Source organism: Opisthocomus hoazin, chromosome 6, assembly GCF_030867145.1.
Source record: "Opisthocomus hoazin isolate bOpiHoa1 chromosome 6, bOpiHoa1.hap1, whole genome shotgun sequence".
In the NCBI taxonomy this organism is placed as follows: Eukaryota; Metazoa; Chordata; class Aves; order Opisthocomiformes; family Opisthocomidae; genus Opisthocomus; species Opisthocomus hoazin.
Window position 1 is genome coordinate 59317006 of NC_134419.1, and position 22507 is coordinate 59339512.

The following is a 22507-nucleotide window of genomic DNA, read 5'->3' on the forward strand; positions in this document are numbered from 1 at the left end:
AAGTTCTTACACTGTTATCTATGATTTGCACCTTTAGACATGGGAGGAATCAGCTAGGTAAGACCTGCTCAAAAACAGCTTCCACTGTGTATTCAGTTCACGTACTGCCATTTCCAGAGAAGGTACATAGACATTAAAGATTTTACTTTCATTCTCCGTTATTTTTGTCCTTCTCCACAACTCAATACGTGGTTCATTCCTGAGTCTGGTACAAATTTAAATGTCACTTCTTTTCAAATTCTTATCTGTTAGACTGTTAGCTTCCTGCCTGTGTTTGTACTACTGCTGGCACCATGGAGCCGCAGGCCTTTTGGTGTGACCACAATAAAGACTGCAAAAATAAAGTCTGCCTCACAGTTTACCACAGAGGTTTGCAATGATATAGTCTATGGCTGCGTATTCTTACACACGTTTAGAGGAAAAAGCAAAAATACCTGTCAAGATTGGTTTTGTTTCTAGTCCTGCTATTAGTTTCCACACTGAGGTTATCACAAGATTTGCTCATCATCCCAGCAGAAAGGTTTTCCAGGTTTGCTCCGTAGAGCACATTCTCTGAACGAGACAGTCTCTGAATCAGGGAAAGGTGTTCACTCTGAGCTGCATATGCAGAATTTGATTTGTCTATTTCCACAAATTTACTTTCCTCTGAATAAGAAGAGAGAGAGGGCGAGGAAGGAAAGATAAATTCACTGATATTATTCCATTTTTTTATGCTCAAAGGTGCATTCTGTCTAACCTTTTGAACGTGCCAGCAAAAAAAGATTCACATCACAGATATATTTTTCTGGTATCCTTGAGGATATCTACGCCTTGGAGTGAGTGGAAAGGGTTTCTAATCTATTTCTTTCATAGAAAGTGTATGCTGTATTTAGATTTCATCTCTATGAATTATACTGCAAATTCACATTCTACAAAGACAGATGAAATGTACAACCCTGCATAATTTAAACCTGAATTTCTTGTACAGGATATTCTGTGAACTTGTGGTATATGAGAAATATCTGTCTGTCAGAGACTGAATTAGCCAGGTTGGCAGTTTCCCATCCTTCATGGGCCCACCACTCCAATAGAAGTATATCTGAGAAGACAGGAGCTCTGCTAACACATGCTCTCTTAAGTTCAGAGGCGGGCCAAGGAGCTGGCTGTTTGCTCTGAGTGATTGCACAAGTGAAGTTGAGTAGGTGACCATTTTGATAGCAATGCTTACTATCCAATTTTCCATCTCTGTGTGAAATCTACTACTTGCTTAATGACATCTGGGCTCTGCTAAACAAATCTGTGCTCTCAGAAGATTTTATTTCCCTGAAACAAGATGGAGGAGGCATTGTTAATTTATTTTGGTTCTCAACTGCTAGGCTGAATAGGGGATTTGAAGGGCAGAGGGACAGCAGGCAATTGGAGGCACGTCAGAAAGTAAAAGAACCCTGCTTGGTACAGGCTAGCACAGATGTGGGCTTTAATTCAGCTTTGTACATTACAGCTGACCAACCATCTGTTTTTTAATAGAAGTTATTAGCCTGAATGCAACTTTCTAGAACACTACTCTGCAGCATTAAACCTAGGCTCCCTCTTTCCTCAGTGACTTTGATCAGGGGCATTTGTTAAGGCGTCAAAAGGCTTAACTGTCCACAGTATTAGCGCAGTCTGAGAGTTGCCATGGTGATTTCAAAGTAGGCGGTTGCTAGCAAGTTTTGAAGAGATGGTGACTTCTACATCAGCAGAAGTAAGAGTTTTCCTCACATTCTCACTGTGGTGGCAAAGGCAGCATCTTGAACGACGGTCTGTCATTGCCCTCACAAAGCCTTTTTTTCTGGGACAACAAGCACACACGGAAGCTCAGAACCTGCAGTCACACTGCTTGTGTCAGTCTGGCTTGTTTCAGTGATTTGAGGTGCTTGTAACCAGGACTTGGGTTATAATTTTTTTAGCTCTCAATCTTTTTGTTCTCTTACATACGGAATGTAGCAATTTTTATTAAGATATATCACCACATGCAAATGTGACACAGCAAACTGTAAGGTTCACTGTTAGTGCTCATTTGTATGCTACAAATCATAGCCCCACTAAGGTACCACTCACTACCCCCTCTTGGTAATGCAGGTTGGCGGGGACGAGATAGCAGAAAGAAGTCCCAAGGCCATCAAAAGGGACTTCAGGGCACTGGGGCGACTGGTTGAGGGATCAGGGCCGCAGGTGGTGTTTTCCTCCATCTCATCAGTGGCAGGGGACAGCACTGAAAGGGGCAGGAAAACTCACCTGGTTAACAGGTGGCTCAGGGACTGGTGCCATCAGTCAAATTTTGGCTTCTTTGATCATGGGGAGGTGTACACAGCACCGGGCCTGCTGGCAACAAGTGGAACTCAGCTATCACAAAGGGGAAAAAGAATTCTTGGCCACGAGCTGGCGGGGCTCATTGAGAGGGCTTTAAACTAGGTTCGAAGGGGGAAGGGGATATTGCCCAGCTCACTAGGGATGAGCCTAGGCTTGGAATGCCAAGGCCAGGGGTGAGATTGACAGCCCAGCTCAAGCGTCTTTACACCAATGCACGTAGCATGGGCAATAAACAGGAGGAGCTGGAAGCCATTATACAGCAGGATGGCTATGACTTGGTCGCCATCACAGAAACGTGGTGGGACAACTCGCATGACTGGCATGCTGTCATAGATGGCTACAGACTCTTTAGGAAAGACAGACCAACAAGGAGAGGAGGGGGAGTTGCTCTATATGTGAGGGAGCAACTGGAATGCATTGAGCTTGGCCTGGGGGCAAATAAGGAACGAGTTGAAAGCTTGTGGGTTAGAATTAAGGGACAGGCTCACACGGGTGACATTACGGTGGGTGTATACTACAGGCCACCTGACCAGGAGGAGGAGGTTGATGAGGCCTTCTACAGGCAGCTGCAAGCAGCCTCACAGTCACAGGCCCTGGTTCTCATGGGGGACTTCAACCACCCTGACATCAGCTGGGAAGACCATACAGCTAAGCAGGCGCAATCCAGGAGGTTCCTACAGAGCATCGATGATAACTTTCTGATGCAAGTGGTGGAGGAACCAACAAGGAAAGGTGCGCTGCTGGACCTCGTGTTAACAAACAAGGAGGGACTGGTGGAGGATGTGAAGGTTGGAGGTGGACTCGGCTGCAGTGACCATGAAATGGTCGAGTTCAGGATCCTGGGTGGAGGAAGCAGGGCGATAAGCAGGATCAAAACCCTGGACCTCAGGAGGGCTGACTTTGCCCTCTTCAAGGAGCTACTGGGAGGAACCCCGTGGGCCAGGGCTCTTGAAGGAAGGGGGGTCCATGAGTGCTGGTCGCTCTTTAAACAACACTTCTTCCATGCACAGGAGCAATGCATCCCCCTGAGAAAGAAATCGAGCAAAGGAGGCAGGAGACCTGCATGGTTAAATAAGGAGCTTCTAGCGGAGATCAGACAGAAGAGAAAAGTCCATGGAATGTGGAAAGAGGGACAGGCCACTTGGGAAGAGTACAGAAACGTGGTGAGAGCATGCAGGGATGCGACGAGGAAGGCCAAGGCTCACCTGGAATTGAAGCTGGCAAGGGATGTCAAAAACAACAAGAAGGGCTTCTTCAACTACATCAGCAGCAAAAGGAAGGCTAGAGACAACGTGGGGCCACTGCTGAATGAGGTGGGTGTCCTGGTAACGGAGGATACGGAGAAGGCAGAGCTACAGAATGCCTTCTTTGCTTCAGTCTTCAGTGCCAAGGCAGGCCCTCAGGAATCCCAAGCCCCGGAGGTAAAAGAAGAAGCCTACAAAGAGGACGACTTTCCCTTGGTTGAGGAGGACTGTGTGAGGGATCGCTTAAGCAATCTGGACGTCCACAAATCCATGGGCCCCGATGGAATGCACCCACGAGTGCTGAGGGAGATGGCGGATGTCATTACTGAGCCACTCTCCATCATCTTTGAGAGGTCCTGGAGGACAGGAGAGGTGCCCGAGGACTGGAGAAAGGCCAATGTCACTCCAGTCTTCAAAAAGGGCAAGAAGGAGGACCCAGGGAACTACAGGCCGGTCAGCCTCACCTCCATTCCGGGAAAGGTGATGGAGCAGCTTATCCTGGAGGCCATCATCAAGCAAGTGGAAGAAAAGAAGGTTATCAGGAGTAGTCAGCATGGATTCACCAAAGGGAAATCATGCCTGACCAATCTGATAGCTTTCTACGATGACATGACTGGCTGGGTAGACGAAGGGAGAGCCGTGGATGTTGTCTACCTGGACTTCAGCAAGGCTTTCGACACAGTCTCCCATGATATCCTCCTAGGGAAGCTGAGGAAGTGTGGGCTGGATGAGTGGTCGGTGAAGTGGATAGAGAACTGGCTGAATGGCAGAACTCAGAGGGTTGTCATCAGCGGCGCTGAGTCTAGTTGGAGGCTGGTGACAAGTGGTGTCCCCCAGGGGTCAGTACTGGGCCCAGTCTTGTTTAACTTCTTCATCAACGACCTGGATGAAGAGTTAGAATGTACCCTCAGCAAGTTTGCTGACGACACCAAACTGGGAGGTGTGGTAGATACACCAGAAGGCTGTGCTGCCATTCAGCGTGACCTGGATAGGCTGGAAAGCTGGGCAGAGAGGAACCTGATGAGGTTCAACAAGGGCAAGTGCAGGGTCCTGCACCTGGGGAGGAACAACCTCATGCACCAGTACAGGCTTGGGGTGGACCTGCTGGAGAGCAGCTCTGCGGAGAGGGACCTGGGTGTCCTGGTGGACGACAGGTTAACCATGAGCCAGCAGTGTGCGCTGGCTGCCAAGAAAGCCAATGGGATCCTGGGGTGCATCAAGAAGAGTGTGGCTAGCAGGAGGAGGGAGGTTCTCCTTCCCCTCTACACTGCCCTGGTGAGGCCTCATCTGGAGTACTGTGTCCAGTTCTGGGCTCCCCAGTTCAAGAAAGATGAAGAGCTACTTGAAAGAGTCCAGCGGAGGGCTACGAGGATGGTAAGGGGACTGGAGCATCTCCCCTACGAGGAGAGGTTGAGGGAACTGGGCTTGTTCAGCCTGAAGAAGAGAAGGCTGCGAGGGGACCTTATAAATGCCTACAAATATCTGAAGGATGGGTGTCAGGAGGATGGGGACAAGCTCTTTTCAGTGGTGCCCAGTGACAGGACAAGGGGCAATGGGCACAAACTGAGGCACAGGAAGTTCCGTCTGAACATGAGGAGGAACTTCTTCCCTCTGAGGGTGACGGAGCACTGGAACAGGCTGCCCAGGGAGGTTGTGGAGTCTCCTTCTCTGGAGATATTCAAGACCCGCCTGGACAAGATCCTGTGCAGCCTACTGTAGGTGACCCTGCTTCGGCAGGGGGGTTGGACTAGATGACCCACAGAGGTCCGTTCCAACCCCTACTATTCTGTGATTCTGTGATTCTGTGATTCTGTATGTTTTAGTTATGTTTAAGCTTAAAGGAGCTCAAGCAACAAAAGGTACCTTGAACCTTAATGTCATCCTAGCTCCATTTTCCATGGTAACAAATTTGTGCAGGTGGAATTTCACTTTTCATGAAATAATTTTAGTGGGAAAGAAGCAACATATCAATCATCCTGTTATATCTCATGATACAATTTGTTGCCAACACTTTTACGGTTTTACTAGAGAAAGGAGTGTCCCAGTGGATAAGGTACGACACTTGATTCTACTGCTCTGACTCACTGGGTCAAATACTCAGTGGTTTTAAAAAATCATGATTTTGTTCAAGGCAATGGATAAGCTAGTGAAAACTCATGTTGCTTGACTGATGTCAAGAGTAATGACAGTTGTCAGTTTAGGCTATTATTTCTTATGTGCCTCATTTTCCCCTTAATGATCCTCACCCATCTTTACTGAGCATGCTGAGAACTGTGGGTGAGAAGTGCTACGTAACTGCCCTGGGTTGAGCAGAACTTTGTCTCAGAAACTATTGAAAATCTGAAGTATAGGAAGGCATTAGTCATATATTCCACAGATATGGCAAAATCTAAGATAAGAGCAGCTAGCAGTTACATAGTTGAGTGAGTATGACTGATATGCTTTTGGTTTAGTGGTTTTGTCCCAGGACTGAACCATAGGGTTGAACCCTATCTTATGCAAAGACAAACAGTTAACTAAATTCTGCTCCATCGTATCTGGGCACTGCTATAGCTGTTCTTTTTGTGGAACATTTCTCAGGTTACATTTGGGTTAAGTCTGATATGTTTCTTCAGAATTCTCAGCAGGTTTCCTGAAGAGAAGTGTAATCACACTTTTTTCAGAAATCTGAATTTAGGTACATACTTCTTATCATCAGAGAACCTCTTTCCACCCCCTGTGCATGCCGACTCACATGCACATGCTAAATTAGACTTAAACAACTCTAACTTCCAGTTAAGTAGGAGGACAGGCTAAAAGACTTGGGGCTGTTTAGCCTGGGGAAGAGAATGCTCTAGGGTGACCTTAGAGCAGCCTTCCAGTACATGAAGGGGGCCTACAGGAAGAATGGAGAGGGACTTTTCACAAGGGTGTGTAGTGATAGGACAAGGGTGAATGGCTGTAAACTAAAAGAGGGCAGATTTAGATTAGATATTAGGAAGAAATTCTTCACCATGAGGGTGGTGAAACACTGGAACAGGTTGCCCAGCGAAGCTGTGGCTGCCCCCTCCCTGGCAGTGTTGGATGAAGCTCTGAGCAACCTGGTCTAGTGGAAGATGTCCCTGTTTATGGTAGGAGAGTTGGAACTAGATGATCTTTAAGGTCCCTTCCAACCCTTACCATTCTATAATTCTATGATTATTTTCTAGTCTGCAAATGAGAAACTGAAGCATAGTGAAACTGATGTGGCAGGTTCTGATTCTCAGCTTCACTGAATGCACCTTTCCTAAACCTAACCTTGTGCTATGGCCTGAATAATGAAACTGCATTTATACCTCACCTGATGAAGTTTGCTGAAGTTGTCTAGAATTCATCTGTGCATTGAATTTGTGCTGGGCAGAGCAGAGGTCCAGCAGATATTTACATGTCTTTGCTGTATCGGTGATGAAAGTGTGTTTCTTGCCACTGAAGCTGCTTTCAATCATGAATTTTTTTCTCTAAACAGAAAAAAAAAGCACAGCTTGCTACATATATCTGTCAATACACAGATGCACTGAAATTTCATTTGTGTAATCTTGTTGGTTTGTCCAGTTGTATTTATGCCTGGCTGCATGTCTTTTGGGTGCAGTAAATGTCTATCGTGAATTCAACAGTTGTTAGTGAGATGTCAGTCATTGGAATCATAACTGCCCTAAGTCAAAAGTCAAGAGCCTTTGGGCTTTGACTGAATTGAGACCAGGATGACAGAACCAGCAAAATGTGGCCATACAGATGTTAAAATGATTAAGCCAATTTAATGTGAAAATGAAAATATCTTCAAGGGGCAGAAGGGCCATTTTGGGAGAGCAAACAGGCTAGGAAATGTGTGATGCAGGTTGACACCTACAGTGTATGATGGTAGATTGATACACCTCTGATGGTAGAATACCATTTAGAAGGGGTCACAATCTTATCACCAATACCATTTTGTTAACACACATCAATACACTAAGAGACAAGGATGGCAATAATGAGATCTGGAAAGAGGGAGACATGATCCCATGACCTGATGTGGGTAGGAAAACAAACAAAAGAGAGAAAGAAGTAAAGACAAGAGAGGAATGAATGTGCAATATGCCATAAAGAAGTTTGACGTAGTCTCTGTAATAGTCAATACCAGATTACTCAATTTTATAGTAATATGATTCCAGCCTTGGCAAAAAAACTCCAGAACTAAATGTCACTAAGAAGTGGATATCTTGGTATCCACATCCAGATACAGTCTTGATTTTATACTGTTTTCAAGAAGGACTTGCCTCTGCACAGTGAGTCTTATTCTGGCTCTGAATGCAATAAATTTATCAGTGACAGGCAGAGCAGCAGTAAAGTAGTAGAATGGAGAAGAGATTCACTTGGTTCCAACTCACATGAGCCGAAATTCTTTCTGTTTCACGCCACTGGAATCTTAAACTGGCAATTCTTGTGTGATTTTTGACCTTGTACACAATGATGCCTTTGGCACAGATTCCCAGAATGATGTCCTCTCCTGCTCCTTTCTTCTCTTGGGACACATGATAGAATAATACTCCATATTCAGGAAGCTGCTGAGTCACCTTGTAGAGAAAAAGTGCACGTACCATGCATTATTCAAAAAGAGGCATGGAAAGAAAAGGTAGGTAGATTGGAGAGGAATCACAGAATCATAGAATGGTAAGGGTTGGAAGGGACCTTAAAGATCTTCTGGTTCCAACCCCCCTGCCATGAGCAGGAAATGGTTTTGAATGTCTTTACTGAATATTCTTTCACCCTGTCAAGGAAACCTTTCAAAACCCTTACCAAATTTTCATGCCTACTGCCTCACAGAGTCATCACCTTACTTTGGTATGTCATAGAGCCATTACATGCATTCATTTTCTATTTGTAAAATTGAAATAATTATTTCCCACACACCTTATTTAAAGAGGTGGGATGATTATGTAGCTTCCTGCACAATAATCTAAACATTACCGTGGCACTGAGGTACTCTGCTACTTGGCATTTTTGTGCATTTCTGAATAGAAATCCATGCAGGATTAATGCTGTTTGACTTCTGTTAAACCTTGTTTCTTTCCATTTTCTTTTTTGTGTGTTTGTTTCCCTGAGCGAACCCAGAAACCACGAGATACAGCAAATATGATGATCTTAGTAAAACCACTAATACTTTGGTGTCAGGGTTACTCTGACATTGTTATGGGCTTGTGTGGTTTCCTTTCTACAATAACTATGATGACCAACTTGAAATCTTAACTGCAGCTCCCAGCCTGCAATGAACTCACTCTGGTACATATGCCTACTCCGTCATGGCTATCATCTTTTAAAGTCAGACATTATAAATTTCCATTGCTAAGAATCTTAAGTTTTAGGATTTGCTAAATTGTACCTCAAAGTATCTCACAGTGGTGACTGTGAGGGAATTTCACTGCCCCAGAATTCCCTTCAGTGCCATATTTTATAGTAACAGATCTTCAGCGTCACTTCTTTCTGCACAGTGCTCATTGCTGGGTGAAAAGTTAAGTAGGATTATACTTCCAGGGACTGAGGAGCCACCTTCTGCCCCTGCCATCTAACTGTGCAGAGGATACTCTGAGGAACTCACCCAGAGGTTCTGGGTGTTGTTGCTTGTCCTTCTACCTCCTGCACTTGGCCACAAACTGTTGAAAGGTGACCCAGATCCTTTACAGAACTATGGAATATGAGGAAGGTTTTCTGTCCTCTTTTGTGATCTGCAAATCAATACGAGTTTATTCTAAAACGTATTTTTTCTGGGAAGGTAATGTAGAATCCCCAAATGATTTTTCAGCTGTGAATAGAGATTTTCAGTGACCAAAATAAAACACTTAAAGAAGATCTGTTTTTTGGAAAGTATCCAGAGTGCAAATGTTCAGGTCCTGAAAACTGGGGCATCTATAATCACTAGCTGAATCGGGATTTTAATTTGTAATCCCTTTCATATTTGGAATTTCCATGTTCTTGGCATGGGGGCTATCTCTCTTTCTTTGTATGATGTGTTGGCTCTTTCTACAGACTTATTCCTTGAAACAGATACTAAAAAAGCTGCTTTTCTTCATTGGATTTGCCATGCATGATGGGACTGTCATTATGGATAAGCTTCAATCTATTTCTTCAATTCCACTGACAGTGTTAGGTGAGAAACTAACATAATTAAAGAGCAACTGAACTAAAATTATGCTATAAATAAAAGCGTGAGGCACCACAGCAAAATGGCTACTGATATTTATCCATTATTTAATCCCTGATACTTTTCATTTGGTCAAAAGTTTGGGGGAGAAGGAGAAATTGGGGGGGGGGGGGAATTAAATCCCACATTGTTGTGACACTCTAGAGCCCTAGAGAAATAGCCATGTGAGAAAATACTTCATATAATTCCTTCCTCACTTCTGGGGTTCACAGATGTTCACAAATAATCATTACACGTTAGAAAGTGGCTGAACAGCTGCTGTAGTTTCAGAAGTCAAGAAAGTGCTTATTCCCATGTTTTATAATCATCTCTAATACATTCAACGGGTATATTTACAATCTTCTGGAACTCAGACATGTCAGTATCATGCTGAAAATACCCTGAAATGTGCATTAACCCTTTATAAACTACCAGTGAAAAGAACCCTACCATGTAAATGTGATGCAAGTTATTTAGAGTGACAGTATCTACAGCAGAATGAAATTCTGAGTTTTTTGTTGACTATCCAATTTTGTTCACCGTATCTAAAATCCACTGTATCAGGCAAGAAGGAAATAATAGACACTGGTAAATAGAGAGGGGCTTTCTATCTCAAAATAAATAGATAATATTTGGGGTATGGCAACATACCTTTAAAAATTCTAGTTCAGCTTCATCCTCAAATAGGGAACGATTCATACGATGTAATTTAGCAAGCTCTTGCTGTACATATGCCAGGGTCATTTTCTCTATTCGGCTTGCTGGAATGTAGTCTTCAACACGAAAATAGCTCTTTCCATGCATCTTTGGGAGAAAAAAAAAAAAAGGAAAAATAAGAGAGGAGCTCTTTGTTCTTTCTTGACTTTTCTTACTTGGTGCATTTCCATTTTCAGGGTAACCCGTATGCTGAAGTCACCCTGTTGCCATTTCCTAAAAGATGGGAAGCAGCAGGTAGTGTCCTGACAGCCAAATGTGCCTCTTGCACCTGTGCTTAGCCAGGTGCTCAAAGCACACATGACTGCTGTGTGCAGAGCTGGGCCGGCAGGCACGCCTGCAGTCCTGTGCTTGGAACTGACAGCTACAGCTGTACCAGTGCATCTTACAGTGGGGGACCCACTGCTGGGATGGATCCGACCAGATGCATCAGACCACTCAGAGTTCAAATAACAGAGCTACACTGATTTATGTAACTGAAGATAGGACAGAGAACGGGTATTTTCTGAACACTTGAAACCAAGGATAACTAGTTCAGATATATCATCAGCAACCTTCCTATCGTTGCAGCTTGTGGATCTGAGCTTACAGAAAAAATAGCTGTGAATTCTGGAGTGTTTATTTTTCTCTTCCATGTTTTCTGATCTCTTTAAGCCCCTCTGCACATCTAAGCTGTGCCTATGTTGGAAATTTTCCCCAGATTTTCTGGGGTTTCTGGGCTATGTTATCAATTATGAATGACCAAAAGTCTTTCATCATTCTGCCATATTTCCTGCCAAATTTGTCTTGCTCATTACTGCTCCTTAATCAGACAAATTCTGTAATTTTTTAAATTAAATCCAAAATGTGATTACTGAAGGACTTAGCTGAAATTACGTGCCATTCACATTTCTTCTTTAAACTTTATGTGACAAACAAAAGCTGCAAAAGCTGTTGAGAGAGACCTCTGAGAAATATTGTATTATTTGTCCACACCTCAGAAGCATAATTGCCAAGCTCTGCCTGTAAAGCCAAAGCGCCAAGTTTCAGGGCAGTCTCATCATTGCAATATAATCGCTCCTCCAAAACATCTTTACGAAGCTGCAGGTAAAACTGATGCCTTGTCAAGCCGTGCCTGGAACACAAAAGGGTTTAGAAACACAGGAGGAGCTTTCAATAGTCACCCTAAATACTACTGTTTTTCCTGCAGTCAGCAGAACCACACACTTACTGGATAACATTAAAGTTGTTGACAAAGAATTTTATCCTTAGAAAGAGTGTGAAATTAATGATGGAAGTTTTCTTCCTGGGTTGGTCATTCCAGCCATCTGGGGCCACTTTGTAGAGTTTGGTCTCCTCATCCAAAAAGAAAAATTCTTTGCCTGAAATGAGAATTTGGGGGTCTGTGGTAAGGCTGGAGATACTTCAGTAGCTGAAAGTTCTCCTGTCTTCATTCAGTGCATCGCTAGCAACAAAAAGTAAAATGGATCATGGATGTCAATTGAGATTTACTTCTCTGTTTCACGGCTTAACTCACTGCTTCTTTGATGAAGAACTCTGGGTAACAGTGTGTAATTTGGGATTACAATTGTTAAATGCTGGATTGGTGTGGTGTCTATGGAATCGCTCAGGAATTGATGGGACTTGCATTCTGCTCACCATTCAGAATGCAAGAATACACCATTGTAATCCTCATGCCCTACAAACAAGGTATGTTTTTTCCTAGTGCCTCATTCATGCTTGCCATCAGAAATGGGCTAGGGAGATATGGGTCTTGTATATAAAACAGCTGAACCTGTACTCCAACTTATAGCTAGTAACAAAGACAGCCAGCCTTCCTCAGTACAGTTCTTCCTGGAATTTCTGCTGGAGCTACATGGCTACTTTCCAGTGCAAGCCTGAGACACAGCATTTTTTGCATGGGAATATCAGCCAGTAAGAGTATGGCTGTGCTGATGCACGGTCCTAGGGGAGACATGCTTTACATCAGTGCAGTATAGTTTAAACCAACGTACCTTCCTTTTGCTTAAGCTTTGGATCTGCTTTCATCTGAGGATCTTACTGGAATTCATTAATAAAGTGACTACAGAGGCACTGAGGGAGAGAGCTGTTAGCTGTGTCTGATTACCTTTCAGGTAAGCCAAGCCAAAGTAGAAATGTTCCACCAAGTTTGCATATGCCACCACAGTGTTGAAAACATCTCTTGCCTTGGACTTGATGTCACATTGCACCTCAAGGCACTGCCCATTGAGCAGAATCACATTGAGATCCCTTTGGGACAAATAGGATTTCCCTTTTTTAGTCTAAGAACATGTAACAAAGAACGAAGAATGAGTGCCAAGCACAAGCAATGCAAGTTCCACAGCATTTTACTAGTGAGGCCCCCTAGTCTACTGTCTCTACATAACCTGGTGGAATTGGTCACAACACAATGCTATTCCCTTCCTCCCTTCTCATAAATGAATATCTCAAACATTTATAATTTTAAAAAACCCAGGGTATCCCAACAATACAGTTGAACATACTCAGACTCTACAATCTCCAGGGTTATTCTGCATTTGAGAGTAATTCCAAATTTTCTTTCCCTCATTTTTACTGCTGTATGCTGTCAGCCTTTTACCTTGTCTTAATGAAAGGCAGAGGATGTGCCTGCAATCTGGAGGAGTCCAATGTGTTATTAGCATTAGCTGTCACACTGCATATTTGCTGCATAATCTTCGTCTCAAATGTCCTGTGCTAAAGTGAGCTTTCTTAGCCGAGAAGGATAAATTAAGCTATTTTTGCACCAACAGAAATAACTACATAGCACTGAGAGTTAAATGACCTTCTTTCAAGTCTCAATACCTCTGCAGGAACCCTAATTTGATTTGGGAGGAGGACATGGCAAGAATACTTGTTTGGGATTCAGATGCAACTTACAAAGAGCCCCAAATAAAACTTCACTAGATTAGTTCTAAATTCTTAAAGTTCATACTTACCACAATTGATCCAGGCAGCTGTAAGGTCACCGGTGGTTCACTAGACAAAATAATAAATTCAGGACCTGAAAACTGTAAGGAGGCAATTTAGATATTTAATAAATATCTCCTCAACGTAATGAAGATCCCAAACACTACTACCAATTAAACCTATTTCTGTTGATCTGTATGCTGTAGCTAATTGACTTCAGTGTCTAATAACATGCAAATGCTGATTGGAGACTTCTCACTGTTTGGGGTCTTTCCTGTCTGGACTCTCTGAGGTCTAATTAGGGGCAAGCTCATGCTGAAGCCTTTTCTTCTGTAACGGCACTTAACCAAGATCCATTTCCTTTGCAAGGCACCTATTTTCATTAAGCTTACAGAAACTTCATTTATTCTGAGACCTCTTCTCATTTGATTCCTAAGCTACTATGAGGACAGTCACAGACATGTACACACATACATACACACACACCATTGTGATTTCATAAGCCTAGCTTCCATAGCGAACCAGACTAAAATTCAGAGCTGCTTTCTTCCCTGTAATAAAGGTTGAACGATATTTCTTATTATCAGACATGGTATTCTTTTGCTTTAACTTCAACAAACTTCAACAGCACAAGATGCTTTTTTTCTTGCTGAACATCCACCTCAAGGAATTTTGCATATCGCTTTTTTCCCAGATTCATCTATGCTTTTAGATTCTTGAAGCAGACAGAAATAACTAAATGTCTGCAAGTGGTAAGATGTGGATCCTTCCAACCATTCTCCATGACTTGGTACCTTGACCCATTTAGATATTTTTTTGAAAAAATTCATGGTTTGTTTCATAATACTAATATTGTCCTGCCAACAGACAATGCAGTTTTGTGTCACATATAAAGAGGGACTAGTACTTTTTTGTAACAGTTGATGGACTCTGCCTGAGGAACTCAATTATTACCCCAGCAAAAATCACATTAACAAAATTTAAAACTAAATTTATATATAAAAAGATAATTTTCCTAAGTATTTAACTGAAACTCTTGATCAAAGTTGTGCCACCAGTTAGTCTTGAGCTTGTGAACTGGGAATAGGCGAAAGGACTCACCAGCCTGAAACCTGTCCCTTCTATTTCCACTACAGAAAGCTCCATGGGCAGCAGCATTATGGAGTGTTCTGTAATCCAGTTATTTCTGGATTTTTGTGATCTGTCTGCCAAAGAAACATTACCCTTTCCATTTAATAAAGCCCTACAACAAATCAGTAACTAGAAATAGACCCTTAGGTGAACTATTGGTTTGGCACAGTCACTGCTAGCCTATGCTTTTTGTCCAGGCATACACTGTAAAAAACATTTAACTCCTTTGAGCACTGTTGACCAGCAAATGTTTGGGTTCGGTGTCTTCATAAGTGTTTTTGCTGTTCTGAAGCTCCTCTCAAATTGGTTGACGAAAACAGTCCATGCAGTGTTTGATGCTTGCAGAAATCACACTTGTAGGTCAGAGAGAGTTTGATTATAAGCTTTTGCTTAGTCCTTACGGACAAGAGCTTTCACTACCTTCAGTTCTGAGCATCCTAACTGGATCATGCCTAATTTGGAGTCTGTCAATTTAAAATACTCATCTAATGAGATGATTCAGTAGCTAATATGCACGTCACTGGTGAATGACAACCAGATGAGAGGCTTCCCTTCAATGATATTTACATTTTGAAATCAGCTTATACGCTTTTCATTAGTCACCTTTTCCTTCCTGTGGAACAAACATTTCTGTGATGCAGCAGCTGCTGTGTAGTCCTTTGTAGACACAGAGAAGGTGGAACCTAAATTTAGCAGGTTCTGTCTGCTGTTCTTCTGAGTTCCACCAGGGATTTCTTCTACAGCGCTGACTGACCTACAAAGGGAATGTCATAGTGAGCAATATACATAGCATGCAATCAAAACAACACAGACTTGAGGGCAAAGAGCTTAAAGTACATTGACTGGCAGAATATTATGAAATCCAGGGCAATGTCAGTTATAAGTTGTTAAATGTTTCTTTACAGAAAAAGAAAAATAATTTAACAGCGATAATACTACTGATGCCCTTTATAAATAAATCTAAACTCTGCTTTAATTCAATAGCAGTCTCTTTTTTTTTTCATTTAGTGAGACAGATCTAGCTGCTTTAAGTCTGGTGAAGCCAATGGGCAAACAATTTAGCACATGCCTTTCTGGCAATTCTACAGAATGAAGTCAATTCCTTGTTTCTCATTTTCTGAAGCAAAAAAGCTTCAAAAAACCATAACATTTGTTGTTACCTTATTCAGAATTTTCAAGGAATGGGAATGAAATTATTTGAATACTAATTGTACTAATTCATTAGAATAAATTAATGTCTTAGGGAACTGAGGGAATTTTCAATTCAATTAAGAGAAAGATGTGCGAAATCTCAGATTAGAAATCTGTCTTTATACTATAATTTTAACCCATAAAGGAATGGTGTTTTCCACATTAGCAGACACACGTATGTTTAGAATAAATTTAAAATATAGTATATAGTCTTATCAATGAGGAAAGAATGATTATTTAGTAGAGAAAGAAATGTTTTGTTGAGGTGGATTTTTGTTAATTACATTTTTAACAAATGCCAAAGTCACACAGAAGCTTTTTTGTTATCCCAAAGTTTTATCCTTTTCTTTTGTATATTGTAGAGTTGCTTCAGGGAATATTCAGGGAGTTTCACAAGGTTTTTAAGAAAGTTACTGGAGAATACGTTGATCTCTTCTCCCTGGTATCCAGTGACAGGACACATGGGAATGGTTCAAAGCCGCATCAGAGGAGGTTCAGACTTGACGCTAGGAAGCATTTCTTTGCTGAGAGACTGTCCAAACACTGAAACAGGCTTCCTAGAGAGGTGATTAATGCCCCAAGCCTGTCAGTGTTTAAGAGGCATTTGGACAATGCCCTTTAATAATATGCTTTAACTTTTCGTCAGCCCTGAAGTAGTCAGGCAGTTAGACTAGATGATTGTTGTAGGTCTCTTCCAACCAAACTATTCTATTCTATTCTATTCTATTCTATTCTATTCTATTCTATTCTATTCTATTCTATTCTATTCTATTCTATTCTATTCTATTCTATTCTGTCCTATCCTGTCCTGGTTTGCATTCCTCTGTCTATAAATATAACTAGATATTTTTGTTTCTATCAGTGTAACCTCATAAAGATCAACATTTAACTAAGAAATATGCCTAAAAATTACCTGAAGTGACTTCTGTGGGTATAAAAATACTATTAGCTCAAAACCCAAGATGTTGTATTAAGAAGACTTTCTTTTCCTGTGGAAAACACTTTCTGTTATTAGTCCTGCATAGTGAGAGATGCCAGATTTGACTGCTGTGTCTTCTTTATATATGGGCTAGAGCCCTGCATATACTTACAAGCTTAACTTTATGAGTTGTACATTATGTCTGCTGGACTGCTTACAGAAGTAAGGAAGATGATATTAGTGAGCTTTATAGACAGTAAGCCCATCACTAAGTTTTTTGTTGGTTGTCCTGCTGTATGGGAAATCAATGGCTTCCAAACTAATTATTTCAACTCCACTGTTGTCATGGTACTTACAATAGGATGGTGACCTTGGTAGAAATGTAATTGCAGATGCTTAAAACTAAAAGTGGAGTTTACAGTCCCTGAAGTTCTATGGGAAACAGCTTGTTGAAAATTCAAAGAAGAGAATTTATCTTTCAGCAGAGGAGGGGAACATTTTATTGGCAATATGGTTTTAGATCAAGGATACCAAGATGATACTCAGGTTTGCAGTCAGAGGCATGGCAATTGCTCCAAAATACTCAGTAAATAAATCTTCTGTGACTGATATCATTGCCAGGTGTGTGATGCATGTATAGATATCTGTACACGCACATATATAAGTATGTGTGTGTAGTAGTATGACAGGTAGACAGAGATTTTGTTCACAAAAGCTGCCACTGTCCTGCAGCCTTCTTGTAGTTCTTTCTTACTGCAGGTTTAGAGGTGTACTGGGGTATCTCACATCACTCAGATTATTGTGATTTATCAGAAAGTTCAAACTGTTTACTTAGGATACATTTAATTGGGAGTTGATCTAAATGGAGCATTTCCTGTGGGCCTGAATTACTCCTGTCATGGTTAAAAGAAGAAACTCCTGTTTAATGGGGTCAAGAACTTAATTTAAATGGGATGTCTGTAGAGATTACACGGTGCTTAACTATGGGATTCTGGTCTTGTGGTGCCTTGAGGCTAACAGTATTTACATCTCTTCTTCATTTGGAAACAGCCGTGAATACAGCTGCACTATGCTAACACTCATTCTAGAGAACTCTTATTCGGCAGCAGTCACATGTTTCTCTGGCTTTTGAAAATGAGTTAGTATCAGTTGTACAATTCTCAGCTTTTCTTGTCTATGTACAGGACTGCTGTATTTGCCGTGGCTGAAATGAGGCTAATCCTCATGACAGAGCAGAGGTCTTTACTGCTTCTGTCCCTGGGTTACCTAGGGATACTCTTCAGTAACGTGGCAGCACAGCGGTGGATGTGGTGGACACAAGTGAGACATATCAATCTCAGAATTGAGATGGAAATGCAAATAATCCACTGAGAATGATGGATCATATACACGGTCTCTCATAACCACTCCAGAACACATCAGCCCTCTGCTAATGAGACACCAAGGCAAGACCAGATCCAAAATCTGAATGTAGACAAATACAGACTCCAGAATGCCTTGCCAGTGAAAGCAATGATGGTTCATACCTCCTCAACAGGTTTTTCCCTTTCATACTCTCTGTGGAGCTGCTTCCCAGTTTCAGTCACAGTGAGCTATTGCTGCTTACCTGTCTGATTCTGATTGGGACACCCTAAAGGCAGCTGCTCTGGGAGGCCAGTCACGTCTGTCAGGACACAATGGTAAAGAGCAAAGATGTAAAACTTCAATGTGCTTGTTTTGTATGGATTGTTCAGGGCCCAAGCTCCATTTCACTAGAGCATTTGGATTGTTTCCCTTGGAGCCAAGCTGAGTCTAGGTGCACTTTAAATCTACATAAATAATATCTATTATCAAAACAAGGTCAGATGGCGATCCAGGCATTTCCTGATAATTACATTGCCATTCTAGTTGTCTGCTTCACTTGGTAATAAACAGCTTCCATCTTTTAGGAATATAAGTTTTGATTACCTGTTTATGAAGAGCTTGTAGCTACTTTGTGTCCTTGACCCACTAAGAGTGGGGTCCCATGACCTGTGTGTCTGTGGAACTCTCCCTGAAATGAATAAAGGAAGTTTCACAATTGAAGCAATTGTAGCAGCACTCAGCATCAGATCTTGGGACAATTACAACAAGGAGGAAATTTAGACTGGCTGCCTCCTCTATTGTGTCGTTGCTTGGGCATGATAAATGGCTATTTAATAAGGCTAATTGAATACTACACTGAGCAGTATTCCCAGTTCTGCAGTTATTGTTATTTCCTCTTCATAACCCTTCATGGGAATGTAATCTGGGAAATAGCTGTGTAGGTAAAATTGCTGTTATTTCCGTATGTATACGAGTAATTTGTGAAACAGCTTTTGATCTTCAGAAATTACCCCTTGTATTTTTCGTTGTCCTATTTCTAAGCATAAAATTGGTGGGGCGGGGAAGCTGTGAAACTTCTCTGTCTTAGAGTAGGATATACAATCACTGAAATTAAAATTATTTGTAAATATTCCACTGGTTATTTGATACATTAAATATATCGTGAATACTTTTATATCATAAAAATCTGGTGGGAATATAGGATGGTTTGTGAGTCCTTAGCAAATAAGATTTGTGCAATTTTTCACTTTCAGTCATCTCTGCTGCTACAGAAAGGATAGGCATTGGTTTGTCCAAATATCTGAAGGTTGAAATGTAGAGGCAGACCCAGAATGGTTTATGCAAGTGGTAGTTCCATGAACATTTCTTCTAGCAGCAGAGATGTTTTAAAAACTTTAGGGAAGGATGGGAAGGTTAAATTTTTCTTCATTTGCATCATTTCATTGATCTTATTTGAAGAATCGCATATCAAACTACTACATAGGCAGAATGATAGAGGTGATAAGATGAGCAGTGTGGAAGCAATCATGTAGGTCAGCTTTTTCTCTGGATAAAATATCCATGAACTACACTCTGCGACTTCACTCTGAATTCCAACATGAAAACATGACATTGAATTCTAGTGTACCAACCACCAACTGCAATTTTAAAAACTAAAAAATCTACAGTTCCATTGCTAAAATGCGTATAAACACGTTTTTTCAAGCTGCAGATGGTAGTAACAAAATGTGATATTTGAGATAAGCCAAATACTCAAAGCTAGTTATCAAAGCTAAGATTCAGTCCTGTGTTCTGAAACTGCAATCTTTTTAATGAGAAAGCTTTGCAATATTCTCTGCTTACACTATAGATTTCACAGAATTATATAAATATACTTTGACAAGCACATAAAAATCCCCTTAGTTTTTCTGTCTCAGCTGCTACGGCAGTGGGACAAGTTGGCTAGTTTCAGTAGCCAGACTGCCGTTCTTTGATCACAAATCCAACACATTCCTGATGTTTAAGTAACATGTGGCCCTCAAAGAAGTTGATGCTGTAGATGATTAATTTATTATATGTTAAATGATCTTCTAAAGTACAGTATGGATAGAGATACTGATCTCCCTTGATAATGGTGCTCTACTAGATGGCAATATTTCTTTTCAGAGAAGAATTCATTTCTATAATACATTATCTCATGAAAGAATGTCTGCAGCAAACAAGCTCTCACATTCTGTTTTCTCCTGTATTTTTAGAGTTTTGTCTTACAAAATCCTGAGTACGAACAGCCACTAATATTTCAGTGGAGACTGAGACACACACAAATTCACCAGAATGAGCCTTTTTCAAGTTTATGACCAAAATTTTTCAAAAAAGGACTTACAAAACAGGCTCCTGAGTTTACTTTCACTATATGTCACTAGGTATGTGACTGACACGTATGCATCACATAGGGAGCAGCTGCAATCTCAGGTTTTTATTGCTGCTGATATTGACCGCAATTCTGGAGCTTCAGAAAAGCAGCGCTTTTCAGAAGGAGAGCATCAACAGTAATTGTATGAGTAACCTCACCTTCCTCATCCTTGGGGCTGAGAGTCTATTACATGGGGGTTTTTTCTCAGGATGTATTCTCTCCCTGAATTATCTCCTGGCAGACTTGTGATAATGTGGTGTGTGCCCAGTTTTCTTGCCATCTTTCTTAGGCAAATTAGTCCCTGGAGAGCATGCTTTATGCCTTCCATTTTTGCCTAGTAAATTTTTAACCTTCCAAATTTGCAAGAGTGTGGGTAGTATGTTTCTACAAATTTCATGACAAACAGCAGCTTTATATCACAAACCTAAATGCTCCCCAGTGAGAAAAAGCAAGGACTACTCAGCAGTTTTCTGTTATTTATGGCATTAATGAACTAACCAATCAGTGTGCATACCTTCTTGCATCGTAACTGATGTCGTGGATGCTAGGGTTATTGCCTTAGGAAAGAATTTTCTGGGATAAAAAGCCCACACATGCTTACAGAGCACATGTGAGTCCATGCCGCAAGAGGACCTAGTACTTAATTTCTCATGGAGACTCATAGAGAGAGGAAGTAAACTCTGAAGTACAGAAGTAAACTTCTACCTCTGGGTCTGGAAGCTCAGGAGAAGTGCCCCAGGCAGGATGCAAAAAAGGCTGAAAGCAGATGGGAGGGTGGGTAACTTTGGAATGGAGGATAGAAATGGGCAGGAGTCTGACAATGGGGAGTTGGCATAGTAAGCTTGGTTTTTTAGGAGTCGCTGATGACATTTGGCAACAGGAACTTTCTCCTCTTGGGCAGTGTGAACGTCCTGTCTAGGCATCCCTAGCTCAGATTCCAATGTAAACATGCACAGTAATACTCCCCTTCCTGCTGAATTCCCTTCTTTGCTTCATAGTATTCCCCTACAATATGATTTAAGGGGCTTGGGAAAGACCCTGACTGATGTCTACCACAGTGTCTTCATGGAATGGATCCCCTCCTGGACAGTTTCTTTCATGCTGTTCTTGCCATAGAAGGATTGAAAGTGGAGCTAAATTCTGACTCTGATATCTCTGGACAAAGTAAATCAGGAGAGCAGCATTGCAACTCGGCGTTTAGCACAACAAAAACAACACACTAAGCAGAAAATACACAATGGCTTTAGGAGAACAATGAAAAGAAAACAAGGGGTTGTTTGGCTGATTTTTTCCTCCAGATTTCAGAATTAGTTCCTTTGTTTTTGAATGGGCTTGAAGAAACATTAATCCGCACATCCAAGTCTTAGGTATTATTCATATATTCATCATTTGCATTGTGTGATAGCTCCACCATTTGTCATCTGTTTCTAGACCCCATATGCCAGAAACATGCTGTCAGGTCTTGTCTGTGATCTGTTGAACAGCTTCACCTGGCAAAGGGGGCATAAAGCAAGAAAGCGGTGATGGTGCTGCATGGTAACCAGGGAATATATAGCTTTACAGTAGGACAGAAGTAAAAAGGAATCCAGGATAAAAGGATCTTTCTTCTCTGCAGCTTAGCACAAATACACTTCCCCAGTCACGTAACCACAAGTGCATTGCAGTACCTATCACCTGACCATACATGGGTAGTCTCACTTTTCAGGGGACAAAAGAGATGAGTACATAATTCATAAACATAATCTTTCAGGAAAATCTTACCTTTCCTGTGTCCTCGGTTAGACAGTATCACAGATGTATTTTCAGAAATACTATTAGAGTCACTGTAGTCCACAGAGAGTTGTCTGTAATCTTCTGTTGACCGACTATAATTCATTAATCTGGACCCTTTTTCTGGAAAAAGAAAGGAAATATGGTGAATCACATACTTTAATTATAAGTCATTGTATCTGCATGATAACATAAATAACATTTGGCTTGACTTGTTTTTATATAGTCCATGCCTGTCTGTCTTCTAACCCTGACTTCAACTCTCTAAGGACCAAGGAAAGCTTGGTAACTTGATTCTATTACTTTCATTATCATATCCTGACCCAAAATAGTTCTCATAGTTCTCCTCAACCATTCCAAATAAAACA

General features: G+C 41.4%; 2 protein-coding genes across 4 annotated transcripts in view; one reads left to right on the plus strand and one right to left on the minus strand.

Annotated features, from left to right (window-relative positions):
• The window catches only part of LOC104334738 (FERM and PDZ domain-containing protein 2), a 68605-nt gene extending 50889 nt beyond the window's left edge, over nucleotides 1-17716 (minus strand). Inside the window, exons 1-10 of the mRNA XM_075424120.1 lie at nucleotides 17661-17716; nucleotides 15127-15277; nucleotides 13422-13493; nucleotides 12572-12746; nucleotides 11675-11825; nucleotides 11440-11578; nucleotides 10402-10554; nucleotides 7961-8146; nucleotides 6895-7051; nucleotides 435-645 (exon numbers count right to left, since the gene is read on the minus strand). Coding sequence (XP_075280235.1) covers nucleotides 435-645; nucleotides 6895-7051; nucleotides 7961-8146; nucleotides 10402-10554; nucleotides 11440-11578; nucleotides 11675-11825; nucleotides 12572-12746; nucleotides 13422-13493; nucleotides 15127-15277; nucleotides 17661-17716 — 1451 coding nt within the window. The remainder of the gene's footprint in view (nucleotides 1-434; nucleotides 646-6894; nucleotides 7052-7960; nucleotides 8147-10401; nucleotides 10555-11439; nucleotides 11579-11674; nucleotides 11826-12571; nucleotides 12747-13421; nucleotides 13494-15126; nucleotides 15278-17660) is intronic.
• MAPK8 (mitogen-activated protein kinase 8) overlaps nucleotides 1-22507 on the plus strand; it is a 332992-nt gene that overhangs the window by 211802 nt on the left and 98683 nt on the right. The window lies entirely within an intron of this gene.